General features: G+C 44.9%; 1 protein-coding gene across 6 annotated transcripts in view; it reads right to left on the reverse strand.

Annotated features, from left to right (window-relative positions):
* Positions 1-1851: 1851 nt before the first annotated feature.
* KIF24 (kinesin family member 24) overlaps positions 1852-13412 on the reverse strand; it is a 28385-nt gene continuing 16824 nt past the window's right edge. For 5 of the 6 annotated variants that reach the window (XM_027722199.2, XM_039382652.1, XM_039382651.1 and 2 more), the window contains 7 exons: positions 13206-13327; positions 11519-11624; positions 9496-9567; positions 8733-8842; positions 5379-7805; positions 4392-4485; positions 1852-2174 (listed from right to left, as the gene is read on the reverse strand). In XM_027722199.2, the coding sequence (XP_027578000.1) occupies positions 2034-2174; positions 4392-4485; positions 5379-7805; positions 8733-8842; positions 9496-9567; positions 11519-11624; positions 13206-13327 (3072 nt within the window). In that variant the 3' untranslated portion in view covers positions 1852-2033. The remainder of the gene's footprint in view (positions 2175-4391; positions 4486-5378; positions 7806-8732; positions 8843-9495; positions 9568-11518; positions 11625-13205; positions 13328-13412) is intronic. The other variant, XM_039382654.1, reaches the window with a different exon arrangement.

Below are 13412 nucleotides of genomic sequence, written 5' to 3' on the forward strand. Positions count from 1 at the left end.
GTTGGTTGTGCAAATGGTTCTTCCTTGTGTGTTGCTTTAGAAATGTTCAGTTGCTAAGTGCCTGTGAGGGTACTTTGCTGAGCTGCACTTTAAAATCCTGAACATGCATTTAGCCAATACTCTTCTCCCAAATGTCAAAGCACGTGGAGGGAAAGTTTTCCTCCCTCGCACTGTGTTTTTGGCTGGGCATCACATTTTCCTGTGACCTGTGCACACATCCTACAGTCTGACCTTTTCCTTGGTTCCAAACAAACTTGCAAAACTCCTCAGCTGCTCCCTGGCAGCCCTGTTTGCTGTGTGCTCGCTGAGAAAGTGCTGGGGAAACCACTGTAAGTGCTCACAACCTTTCATGCAGAAAGTACAAGGACTACCCAGCTGCCTCATATTCCCCTCGCCTTGCTCATGGGAACACTCTCCCTGGCCCCAGGAGGTGGAGGGAGCTGTTTTAAACACTTGCTGTTCCCTGTGTGGCTTTAGCAGGGTGCTGGGTGTCCCACTGCTTTACAGCTCTCCTTGGTGCTCCACCACTCTGTGCTGTGCACAAGCACCAGGAGTCTTGCTCAGGGACACCTCATTTCTCTGGGCAAGGGAGGCTTTTGAACAGAGGGCTGGGACATGTGGGTTTAGGTGTGACGTTGCTGGCCTGTAACCTGGACACAGGAACCATCTTGAGAGCCATCAACTCAGACCCTGGAGAAACTCCGCTCTCTGCTCCACAGGGAAATCCAGTTTCAGTTGTAAAATAGAGACTAACCAGTGCTAAAAACACCCCACCAGTCAGGAGAGTGATGTGGGATTCATGTGTGACATTCCTGGGAGTGTTTGCACCAAATATGCATCCCAGAGTGTCACTGTGATTACTGCACTGCTGCTCAGCCTGACTGGGGCTCCTGCGGGAGGCTGTGGAGCCAGGCAGTAAAACCCACAGCTGGTCAGACAGGAGTGTGTTCCATTACCCTTGGCATTTCTGGCTACTGAGCAGGCTTTGAATGAGCTACCACAGGCATTACTGAGGAGCCACTGAGATGGCTGAATGCGCTGTGACAGCCCTAATTTTGGAGCGGGAGCGCTCACACAGCGTGTTGTCAGCGAGCATGTTTCAAGGTCACTTGTGCCTTCAGCAAGTGGACTTGCTTTGTGCTTTAGATGTGATGCATGTGCAGCACCAGAGCTTCTACAGGGCTCCAGCTGATGGTTCTGTAGTTGTTGATTCAAATACTACTTTCACATAACAGCAATCAGCAGCCCCTGGGAGCTCAGTGCCTCCAGCCAGACCTGCTTTTCACGTGAGAAATCAGTTCTGTGAGACCAGTGGGCACTGCAGGGCCGGGCACAGGGCAAGGGGCTGATGTGTGCAGCAGGTGAAGCTGTTGGCCTCTAGCTGTGGGCAGCAGCATGACACCCACATGCTTATTAACACAACAGATGAATCTCTGGTACAAAGTCCCTGCTAAACCGCTCATTACCCATGACTTAAACCACATCTTCCAGGAGCTCTGGAGTGTTCATCCCATGAACTAGGGCAACAATAGGCTTCCTTCTTCTGAAACTGACAGTGCTTCTTGCCCTGCCTTGACTTCCAATTACTAAGTAGGTCTGGTTATGTCATTGTAACAACCCCTGGCTCCTGTTTGCAAACACTTTTCTGGGAAGCTTTTGAGCATTTCTATTCAGGTGGTTTTCCCCTCCGCCCCCCCTTTTCTTGGCAATGCAGAAGTGCCTTTAACACGTGAGAAGTTGCTGAGATACATGAACAGGACTGCCTGCTGCTTGATGAGATATTTAAAGGCTGCTGAATTGTTATTTTTAAGAAGGTGGCTTACGGGTATTAATGAAAATACAAAGCCTGTGTTGCCAATTAGTCACCTCTCATTTACTCAGAATTCTCTCCATCCTTATATAAAATACACACTAATCGCACACATCAAACCAAAAGCTATCCCCTACCACCCACACTCTGCAGCACCAAGTGCAGCAAAGTGCTGGCTGGTGTTTTCCATAGCTGCTCCTGTGTGTGTGGAAGCAAAGAAGGTCTAAACTGGTGGAGGTGGTTGCAGTGACATGTCAGTGCCAGGAGAGGCTAAACAGAGCTGGACCTGGGCTCGCATTGTTTGGATACACTGTGACTTCAGTTCCAAGATTTCATCCAGCATGGCCATGAAATTCTGAAAATCCTGGTGAAGAAGGCAAAAGGAAAGTTTAGGAAACATCTGCAGCAGGGTTGAGAAAATCAGCATATTTTTTGCACTGCAGCAGTGCATAAAAGCCTGTTTTCCATTCTGCAGTCTAGTAGATTACATGAACATTTCCTTATTTAAGTCCCGACCCTCACAGACAAAGGTCAGTGTCTCTAAGTACCAAGGTTCACTGACTCTGATAGTTTTATCTGTTGGTGAAATTACAGCAAATACAATGGTTTAAAAATAAAAATGTATGAAACACCTGTTGTTACTCTGCTACACTGGTCAGCTTTTCAAAGATTTGGTACAGGGACTGGTCCCCCAGTTTTACAATCTACTGAACACTGTTCCTGACACCTCTAATGTTGGATCATGAAAATAAATGGGGTGTTGGGCCACCCATGGATCATAACAGCCCAATCTTGAGAGGTGTGAGGGGTTTATTTCTCATCAGGTCACAGGCCCAGTCCAACTCCTGCCTGGCTGCAGGTCTGCCAGGTCTGACGTGAGCAATCCCAGCACTGTACACAGCGTTGGTCGAGGGGAACTCTACCTTCCATAGCAACCTGCCACACGGATAAAAAGCAATATGAAGCTGATTAAAACTGAAATGGAGGCAGTTATTTTTAAGTAGGGCTTGTATTAATAAGGGAGCACTTGGATTTGCTCTGCTCTCCAGCTGTGAGAAGTCTGGTGCCTCTGTTCACAGGTCAGTGCCTGAGAAGCTGGGAGGTGTCAACATCCCCAGGGCTGGGGAATTCAGCTGCTATGCATGGAAATCAATCACTTGAAAGCTGATTTGGCAGTATTCCAGCTATTTCCTGCACTGTATCTCTGTCTCACAGGGACATCGGGACAGTAATAAAGACCAGCCCAGCTGCTGTGGAATATTTTTCTTAAGCACTTTAAATATGGCTTTGTGTTCAGTGTGTGGCTGGTCTTGGCATAAGTCTCTCCTGCAGCCAAAGTTTCACGGCTGGAGAAGTTGAAACCATCTGAAAATGGAAGCAGAGAAGCTGATACAGGAATCCCAAGCTGATTTCACTACCCAAAAAACTGTCATGCTGTAAAATAACACTGCTGGGAGACCTGGCAAGCTTGTCATAATTCTGCTAGCCAGAAAATAATTGCTTGCTGCAAGGGGCAAATAAATGGGGGGCAGAACTGGTGTCCAGTGACCAACAGACTTAGGAAGAACAATTTCAAAAGATTTTTTAAAAAATTAAAAATAAAAAAAAGTAAAAGATTGCTTTGTATCACTCCATTGTCTGCCACAAAACTAACACAGTTTATGGTTCCTGTGCTGCTTTGTGAACCTCTGTATGTTATCTGTAACACAGCACATGCAGCTGGAAATCACAGTGAGTAAGCCACATGGTGGATCCAGTCCAAAATCCCTGAGGGAAGAGTCCCTGTACTTCAGATCTGAATTGTGATAGGAACTGAAATGGTTTGGTAATGCAATGCAGCAATGCAGCTTGGCTTTACTGATAACATGAGGGAACTGGGAAGGCAGTTCTCACTGGGAATTGTTCACAGTCCGGGTGAAAGATGAGACTTGTCCCATGGCTGTGACATGTATTTGCTGGGATGCAGGAGGAACAGAGAACTGGGATTGCACTGGGGCCATGCAGGTGCCAGTCTTTGGGTCCAGTATACGCCAGTTGTCATCTGAGACAAGGACAAGCCAAGAAACACCCGAGTGACAAAAGCCAAGAGCCTGTGAGGGCACAAGCCACAGCGGCCAGAGCACTGGAGTGAGTGGGGCCAGGGCTGTTGGCACATCTGCAGTGTGGGAGGCAATGGGGCTCCCAGAAGGAAGAGCCAAATGCCACCAGTGCCATGCTTTAGGGGTGTGCTGTGTTCTGTGATATTGACTCAACTTTCTCCAGCCTTTAAGGAGAAAAACATCCCAGGGACAGACACCCTGTCTGACACAGTCTGGTGCCCTTGACACAAATAAGGGCAGGCTTTCTGATAAGAGACAAAGAGTTCAGGCTGGCCCATCCACCTCCTGCTGCCTCAAGGACTCTGGAGACTGGCAGAGACACAACAGGCACTGAGAGTGAAAGGCCTCTCCAAGGACACAGGCACCGGAGAACAAGAAGAGGAACTGATGAGGAACATCACATCACCAATTCAAATTAATAATCTCTGAGATTAATCTATGCAGGTTCAACAGGCACCAAAATCATCATATGAAACACTTACCATTGCTGACATTTGATTTATCAAGCACTCCTCCTTGAAGCACAAGCATGCCATTTCATCCAGCTGCTCCTGATGGGCACGAATTACAGCCTGTCTGATAAACAAAAAATACACCCCTGGTTACACAGCCCACTGCACTACTTGTAGTTACTGCTGGCCTCAATAAACCTTCAAGAAGGGGGAATACCCCAGAGGAAGCCTTGCTGTCCTGTGTCCCTGGCACTCAGGAAGCTCCAGGGCTCCTTGAAGTACAGAGGGATGCACTGGTTTGGGATTAAGGGTCATCTGGATGACTGAGGGTTGTTCACAGAGGACCGACCACAGCCCCTCATTAGCACAGGCAGCACAGGGGCACAGAGCGAAATCAAGGAGCAAAACAACTGACTAATTAATTGGTGAAATGGCTTACAACCACGAGGCTGAAAGTAATTTTGGTGAAAAACAGGCAGAGAAGGAAGGCAGTGCTGCTGTTGGTTCCTCTGAGCAAGTTTCACTGATAAACAATGTATTTTCAGACACATGAATGCAGGCCAGTCCCTGGGAGCTGACAGTGGCAGCTCAGACTACTTGGAAGTTTTATATCTACACCTTCAGTGACTGCCACGCTGCTTTTCTCTCCATAGGGATAGAACAGCTATGACCTGACTCTTGATGGAAGGTTTTGATGTATTTTAGGTATTTTACAGCTTATAGGAAGCCAATTAATTACTGAGAACTGCAGTTTGTACTATAATATTAGTTCCTCTAGCATTATGTTAGAAGCTCTAATAGAAAAATTGGCTTCCTGTGAGATTTTAAAATATCACTAAGTAACAAGCAATCACATATTTAAAAGATACTGACTATAAATTGTGATTAATCTTATAATTATTTATTAGAAGATTACACTTTGGTTTTTAAAGCACGTATGACTATGACATACAAATAAAGGCAAATGTATCACTTTTCTAAGCTTCATTACAAACTTCAATGACGAGCAAGACTTACTGTGCCTTTTCTAGGGTTTCCCTCTGCCACTTCCCCAGCTCTGATGTAGCACTTGGAGAGCTGCTGATGGACATGCCTGAGGGGCTCTTTGCATTTGCTACTGGCTTATCATCTTTGGTTGCACATCCTGTATCTGCAGCAGAAGTCTCTTGTGTAAAATCACTCTGCATTAACTGGTTTTTTTGCAATGCTGTTTCCTCACTGCTGAATGATGACTTGGCAGGGTCTTCAGAATGGGTGAGGTCCTCATTCCTCACTCCTGACTTGGGCTGCACCAGCAGGCTGTTCTCCTGAGAGGGGGACTGGGCTGCATGATCCGTGTGCCCCACACTGAGAAAGCACGTTGCCTCTGAAAAACAGCTCTTTTCAGGTGTTTCAGCATTTGTTTCCTCAGCCATGGGCTCAACACTGGGTTCTTGACTCGAGTTGGATTTTCCTGAACTACTGGCACTATCTTTAAGGTCAGCACCACCCTGTCTGCCACCGGTGTGTTCCCTGCACGTGGAGTCACTGTGGGACACCCCACCCTCTCCCTCTGCCCTGGCTCCCGGGGATCCAGCTGTGGGTGTTTCTGTGGGGTCAGGCCCAACACACAAGCCCCCTCCCTGCTGTGCTGACCCCGAGCCCAGGCGGCAGCAGCAGCAGGGCCTGGCACGGCAGCAGGCGGGCGGGAGCCACCTGTGCCCGGCCCGCGGGAAGCACAGCAGGGCGCGGTGCCTTCCCACCAGCCGGATCTGCTCCCCCAGCTCCAGCATGCTGTCCGTCAGGGCTCTGCTCCTCGTGCACTGCCAGCCCTCCTCCTCACATCTGCTCTGGGAGCCCTGCATGGCACTGCCTGCAGCCTGCTTCTCACCAGGGGACTTCTCTTGGTTGCAAGACACTTTGTCTGGATCAGTTGTTTCCTCACAGTCAAGAGGGGACATCAGGAGAGGGGCTATTAGCTCGGAAGTGATTTCTGAGGAGCAGCTGGAAGAGACACAGTGGTTAACTTCACTTTTACGAGTTTTCCATTGTACATCTCCTGCGACGGCAGCCTGTTTGTCCAAAGTGGGTTCTTCCCTCTCCTCATGCTGGAGATCAATCTCTTTGCACTCTGGAGTTCCTGGTTTCAACACAGGAGATACATATGGGTTTGAAGTATCCTTTTCTGGAGTTAAGGTGGCTTCACTGGAGTAAACAAGACATCTGTGTTTGGTTTTGTACTCTTTGTGATCAGCTAGGAAATCCTTGCTGTGTTTCCAGCTACAAGCAGGATCTTCCTGCAGGCAGTAAGGCTTTTCTGCAGTATTGCTTGGAGGGGACTCAATAGCTAAGTCATAGTTCCAGTCTGCTGGAGTTCTGCTGCAGCCTGCATTTTTAATGGATTCCTCTGCCTTTGGGCTGCCCTCGATACAATCCCAGCTGTCATCTAGTTCATGCTCTTGCATGGGTATTGCATATTTAAAAAATAAATCCTGTCGCTTTTGGCCTTTTTGCTCTTCTTCAGTTCCTTCTTCTCTTTCATGAAGGAAAAAGGAATGTTGACTGCATTTGTTGGTGTTTCCCCTTTTCGCGCTCTTTTGACTACAGACAGGTGAGAAAGAATCTTCACTGAAATCGCTGTCATCCAGATCTTCCAGTGGCATCCCCTCTTTGTTCTGCATTTCTGTGGGAGTAAGGCTCAGCTCCTGTTTTACTTGAATCTCCTCGGGCTTGTACTGCATTAAAAACCTCTCAAGGGGTTGATAGTTCAATTTTTGTTGTAGAATAGGTGGCTGCTGAAACTGCTGATGATATAGACGTAAATGCTCCTCCCTTTCCTTCTGAAATGGAGGCAGATACGTCCAGGGTTCAATATAGTGTTTAGCAAAAGTATTTCTGCTGTCAGAGGGCAGATTTCCCTCTCCAAAGGAAATATCATCTCTAGAAACAAGCTGTTTCTGAACAGGTTGCACTGTCTGGACTTTCAGGCACTGGACAGGTGATCTGTCTTGCATATACTTGTCTCTCTGGCCACTCTCTCTTGTTTCATCTGTGGCAGCACTTTTGATGATGAAATCCTTCACAGAGGGGCTCTGTTCAGAGAGGGGGGATAGATCATCAGTTTTCTTCTTCAGGGGATGTGCTATTCGTAGTACTCCCTTAATTGGGCTCATGAGCTGGAAGCACGGTGTGCTGGTATTTCCTTTGTAGGCATGTCCTTTGCTGACTGCCCTTGGGGTAGAGGTAAGAGGGACACCAGGTGGCTGGAGTGCTGCAGGATATACCTTTGTTTTTGTAGCACTTGAGGGATGCTGTAGGCCTAGCTTCACTTTCTTTGGAGAGCTCTTTTCCCCAGGTGGCAAAGAGGGAGTGCTCTGGACACGTTTTGGAGATACGTTTCCAGCTCTGCGACGCCTATTTGTGACAGGGGTGGAACATTTAATCCCTTTCTTCAGCTCTTTGACCCTGTGAAACAGGCTGGATTTAGAAGGTGTCATGCTTTCAGATAAATAACAGCATCTTTAGAACAAACTAATGCTTTCACGTATTGAGACTAAATACTGAATTCAGCATCATGGTTTGTTTTGGAACAGGATCTTGTTTTGATACAGGTATCAAAATCCCTCTGCCAAAATGCCTGAACTTCTGGAAAGGCCTATAGCAGCCTTTTTAAGTGCTTCCTTGAACGATGCATGACAGGCCAAGTGAGCTGAAACGGCCCCAGTTTCAGTGCAAGGCAGTGTCATTTCCTCATGTTATCATGCAGCAGAAGGAGCTGGTACTCTACACAGCACATCAGAGTCCCACAGAGCACTAAGTAGGACTTTTGGAGTAGTTGCAGTGGGGCTCCTTAGATCTGGTGATGCTCACAGGGCTACACTGCTCCTGGATCAACTGATCCCCAGTGAAACTGTAAAGAGCTGATTAACTGGTATCACCCTGTTCCCTATCAGCCTGACCTTCAGCTGTTCCCTTTGCCCCTTTTGCCCTTCAAGTATCTCTTGTCCTTCTAACACCAGTGTTGCACAGCCCGTAATTTACCTCCTCCTATGTAGGAGGGAAGGTGAAGGACTTGCCCACATTCTAAGTAGAATTGTAATACAAAGCTAAACCAAATCCTGATTACAGGGGCACACAGTGATATCTTCATCACTGAAAGTACTTACAATACATGGAAAATGTTAAGATCTATTATAAGGGTTGGAATAGGTAAATTTTAAGATCTATTATAAGGGTTGGAATAGGTAAACATTTTATTAGCATTGTGCAAATTGCACTTCTTGCCTAAATCAGTCTTTTCAAAACAGCCAAAATAAAATGTAACCACAAATATCATACATTAGTTTTTCCTTTCTGTTTTTCATCCTGGCAAGACTGTCTTTCACCACCTACCTGTCAGCATATCGTAGAGTGTTCAGGGTATGCTCTGTAGCTAAGTGGCTGGGTGATACATTGGCTATCATACATGTCTTGGAATTGCCAATGAAAGAATCCTTTAGCACCTAGAATTCAAAGGAAAAAATACTGGATTCTTAGCAGTTCATGCCCCTTGTTTGTCCTGTAAATTAGCAATGTGTACAGAAGAAATTTAACACTAGTTACTGGCTCCTTTTTTTTCTTTTTTGTTAAATGTAGTTCTTTTGTCTCAATTTGTCCTATCATTATTTGTTTACAGTTTAAAATGAATATGAGTGTTAATCAGGGCTCTGAACAAACCCTTGCAGCAGGTGCCACAAGGGTGCCCATATGTTTGGGGGAATAAAGCAGATGTTACAACTGAAGTGAAGAAATGTTGATGCAAGCTCCCAGGACTGATACTGCACAGAAGATGCAGGATTGGTTGCAGATGGATGGTAACTCTGAATGAGTCTGGAAGGTAGTTTCTGGGGTTTTGTTTTGTTTTAGCTTTTTTTGTTTGTTCGTTTGTTATTTTAACCATGCCAGTCCCCAGCACTGGCTGGGAGAAACTGGTAGTTGGCCTTAATTCTGCGATTACTTTTAGAATTAAAGTTTGCAAAAGTTATGCTTTTCCTCTTTTCCTAAGGGGTTTAATAGCAGTTACTGAACTATGCCACTTATTTATTTATTTGCTTTTTTTTGTTTATTTTTGCCCTTTACAGGGAAACCTCTACTCTTGCCTTGCTGCTCATTTTACCTGAGTCAATTTGCTTTGCCGGAAAGGAGTGTGTGCATGCTCCTGATCCAGTGCCCGAATGCATTCCTTCAGCTGCCAAAAGAGAAAACATTCAGAAGGGAACAACAAATCAGTCATGAACTGAACTGCATCAAACCGAACCTAACAGTGCCCTATGTCACCTTTGACTCCTACTATGTCCTGTGCCAAGGTCACTTTGCAGCTGCCACAGGCAGGAACAGGCAGCTCCAGCTCCTTCAGGCAGCACAGAGCACAGATTTATCTGAAGACATCCCAAACCCACCTGGGTGTGTTTCTGTGTCACCTGCTCTAGCTGATCCTGCCTTGGCAGGGGGGTTGGACTGGATGATCTCCAGAGGTCCCTTCCAATCCTGGCAGTTCTGTGATTCTGTGATTTATTATCAGCCTTGTAAAAAGATGTCATGTTCAAACTCAAAGATGTGTACTTCACTGGAATAAGCACAATAGCATCACACTCCATATCAAGCCTGGATGCTCTCTAAAACTGCCAGAAATGGAAAGTATAGCCACGAGACAAGCCCTTTAGAGGAAATATTGAAGGAGAAACAAGCAGATTACACTACTGTCATGGTGATACTAGCATGAATCATTTACAGCCTTACTACATTCTACAGACTCCTACTTAAAATGACACTTATTTCTCACTTTTACAGCATTTTATTAAAAATTGCACCTGTAACACGCAGGAGATCAAACAATTATTTTTTTTTTAATCCTGCTTCTCCTTGTTGCAGCATCTGAAAGTCTTACACTTGAAATTAACAGGAATATTTAAACGAGCAGCAAACTTCAAACCTCATGTGTTTAAATGCCTGAAGACAAAGTTATTATTACTGAGGGCAGAGTTGGTTTTACAGGCTGCAGGTCATGTGGACCTTTAATACCTCTTGTATTACCTTTTACAGTTAATTCAATCACTACTTGTAGACTGCCTAGGTATTTTCTCAGTTCCACACAATACCAAAAGGTACGCACTCTGATTTTAAAGTTTCTTTTAAAACAGTTTCATGAGCTTACACTAAGCCTCATTTCTCAGGAATCACAGAGTTATTTAGGTTGGAGAAGACCTTTAGGATCAGACTTCTTTCTATTCAGGTCCCAACTCCCTGTGCCATTCAGTTATTCACCAGCAAGTACTCCAGAAAGCACAAAGTACAGAAACACATTCACTTCACAGGCTACCTCCCAGTACAAATGCTAATACTCCACTGCAGGAAAAGCTTCTGCGAAAAAGAACATTTACATTCTCAAAACAGAGCAAGGCACCTCCCATTTACAGCTCACTAAGGGGTGCAGTTGTGTGCACTGACTTCTGCACCGTTGTGTATCACTTTCAGCCTCGCTTAGAAAAGACCACAGTCATCAGTGAGCTTTGTTCCTTGGCATTAAAGGAGGTGCAAAGCCTTCTGCACAGTTTACCCTTACAGGCACTTCTGCTTTATCTCAGATGGCATTTTTCTGCTCCTTTGTCCCTCTTTACCTAACTGTGGGCACTTACAAAAGAACAGTTTGCATTAAGACTGCATTTCTTCCTGTTCCTTTCTCCCCACGCATGAATTGCTAGTTTCTGTGCTCGAGTATTTAAATCCTTTATTCCTGATTTGAAAGAGAAGCCTGAGTTCAAGCGGTGAAAATAACTGGCAGGAACAGATGTGTTTTTATGAAAAAAATACAGCTATTCTAAGCCAGTATTCTTTGGATGTAGAAGGGACAACACTTTCTCTATAAAATACGGGACACTTATACTATACCTAGCATTCTCCATGCTATGTTTACCTGGCTGGCTGTAAGAATGGCTAAAAAATATTTGATTTTCATCACAAAATTTCTTCCTTCTTAAATTGTCTTTCGGTCACGATACAAATTAAACTGGACACAATACCTTGGTTATTTTTCCTCCTCCATGGAATACATTCAAATATTATGACGTGGGTCATTTTTATCCTAAAACACATGCTAGTAATTAAATATAAAGCCTCCCCCAGATATGACAGTAGCTTACTGCTAAAAGACTTTGGTTTATTTCTGCTCCTTCCATTTTTGTTTGTCGATCTGAGTCTCTGGCATCAGCTGCTCTTTCACTGCCAGCCAAGTCAATGAATGATATCCTAGAAAAAAAAAAAAAGTTGCATTTATCTTAGAGCCTTTTTTTCCCCTCTTTTTCCTTTTTCTTTATTAAACCAGAGAGCTGCAACACATGGCATCAGGAGAATGATTAGAAATTACTACTATTGAACAATGAAAAACATCCACTGGAAATATCTGAGGCATCAAAAGCAGCACAGCAGCAGGAACAGTGTCAGAGCATCTTAACACTAACACAGTCGTAATAGAAAGTGTAATTACGTGTGATGACAGTGCTCCACAGTTTAATGGACAAGCTGTTTAAAGTGCAACACACTCATCTCTCCAGATAATCACTGTGATTGTAGTTTCCTAAGAACACAGTTAAAAGAAATTGTAAGTTTCTTGATTTCTCCTTCCAGGTAAAACAGACAACTGTCATTCCCCTCTCAAATGAGAATTCAGAACAATAAGAACCGAAATTTCCAGTGCAGTAAATACACTGAGCTTTCAGTGATCCTTGTCCTTCCTCTACAAAACTCCACTATTCCATTTCACATTCTCTAGCTCTGGGTGCCAGCTGCTGTAATGGCTGTTGCACTGTATCTTTGTCTTTGCCCTTCTTGTTTTTCTCCAACAGCTTTGACTTCTTTTATAGGAATATCTGGGCACCCTTTCCTCTCTCCAGCTCCACCTCTCTTTCACAGACACACAAAAAAATAGCCCAGATGCCACACCTACATAACCCCTATACTTTTAATTCCTAAGCCTGCCTGTTCTGTCTTTTCCTCTCTCCACTGTTTGTGGCTCTTCCATTTTGCCTTGTGTTCAAAATCTGATCCTGGGAAGAAAGACTACATGGTAGTTGCTGGAAGGGTGTGTCAGCATGGTTTTTTGACACTCAGCAGTAATAAAGATACCTAGACCTTTTTCCTCAGATCTATTTCTTGGCGTTGTTTAGTCTGGAGAAAAGATGACCGAGAAGAGGCACAATTATTTTTCGAATACATAAAGTAGACACTAGAAGAGGAAGCCAAATGCTCTTTCTGTCTGCTGGAGATAGCATCAGAGTCACACTCTCAAATTATCAGGGAGGTTTAGCTGAGGTACGAGGTAGGATTCTTCTGACCAAAGGCAAACATCTGTAATGGAATCATCTCCACCAGGGTTAGTCATCCCAGACTCCCTTTGTAGTCAATTACAGGATAGAAATGCTTTGAGAGGCAAATGCATCTGACCTAATTTAGGTGGCTCTGAAGAATGGCATGAATTGGATCCCAGAAACGGCTATTTCTTTCCACTGACTTCAAAGGTGGCGAGCTCACATGTGGACCTGTCCACTGCAGACATCTACCTTCAGCCAGACTAAACACTGAAGATGAGAAGATGGACTTGATTGCCAAACTCCTTCACTGGAAATCTGTGCAAACAGTTTTGTCAAAGCTCTAACAGATGTGCCTAAAATGTTCTCCCTGGGAACAGAGAAAGGACTGTGAAACCTCCCAAAGTCCCTTTGAACCCTTTCCTCTGATTTAACTCACACCTGCCCACTAACACCTCCTCTTTGTCTCTTGGATGTGCCTGGGCTTGACATCAGCACTGAGCACTTGCACTTCTTGTCTTACCTTCCAAATGTCCTGTTGGCTACATCTTTAATCTGAATTTGGATGATGGCATGAGATCGAGAGGAATCCGAGTTGACTCCAGTGGCTCCTGTGCTACGTTCTTTCCCCCCCTTCAAAATCACCTGCAAAATAACGGGGACAAAATCCAAGCAAATTGTAAATAAAAATACAGTCTCTCAGAAAAAGATCTTGTCCTCCCAAGATGAT

This window comes from Pipra filicauda, unplaced genomic scaffold (genome assembly GCF_003945595.2).
Source record: "Pipra filicauda isolate LSUMZ 115617 unplaced genomic scaffold, ASM394559v2 scaffold278_size1010298_pilon, whole genome shotgun sequence".
Lineage (NCBI taxonomy): Eukaryota > Metazoa > Chordata > Aves > Passeriformes > Pipridae > Pipra > Pipra filicauda.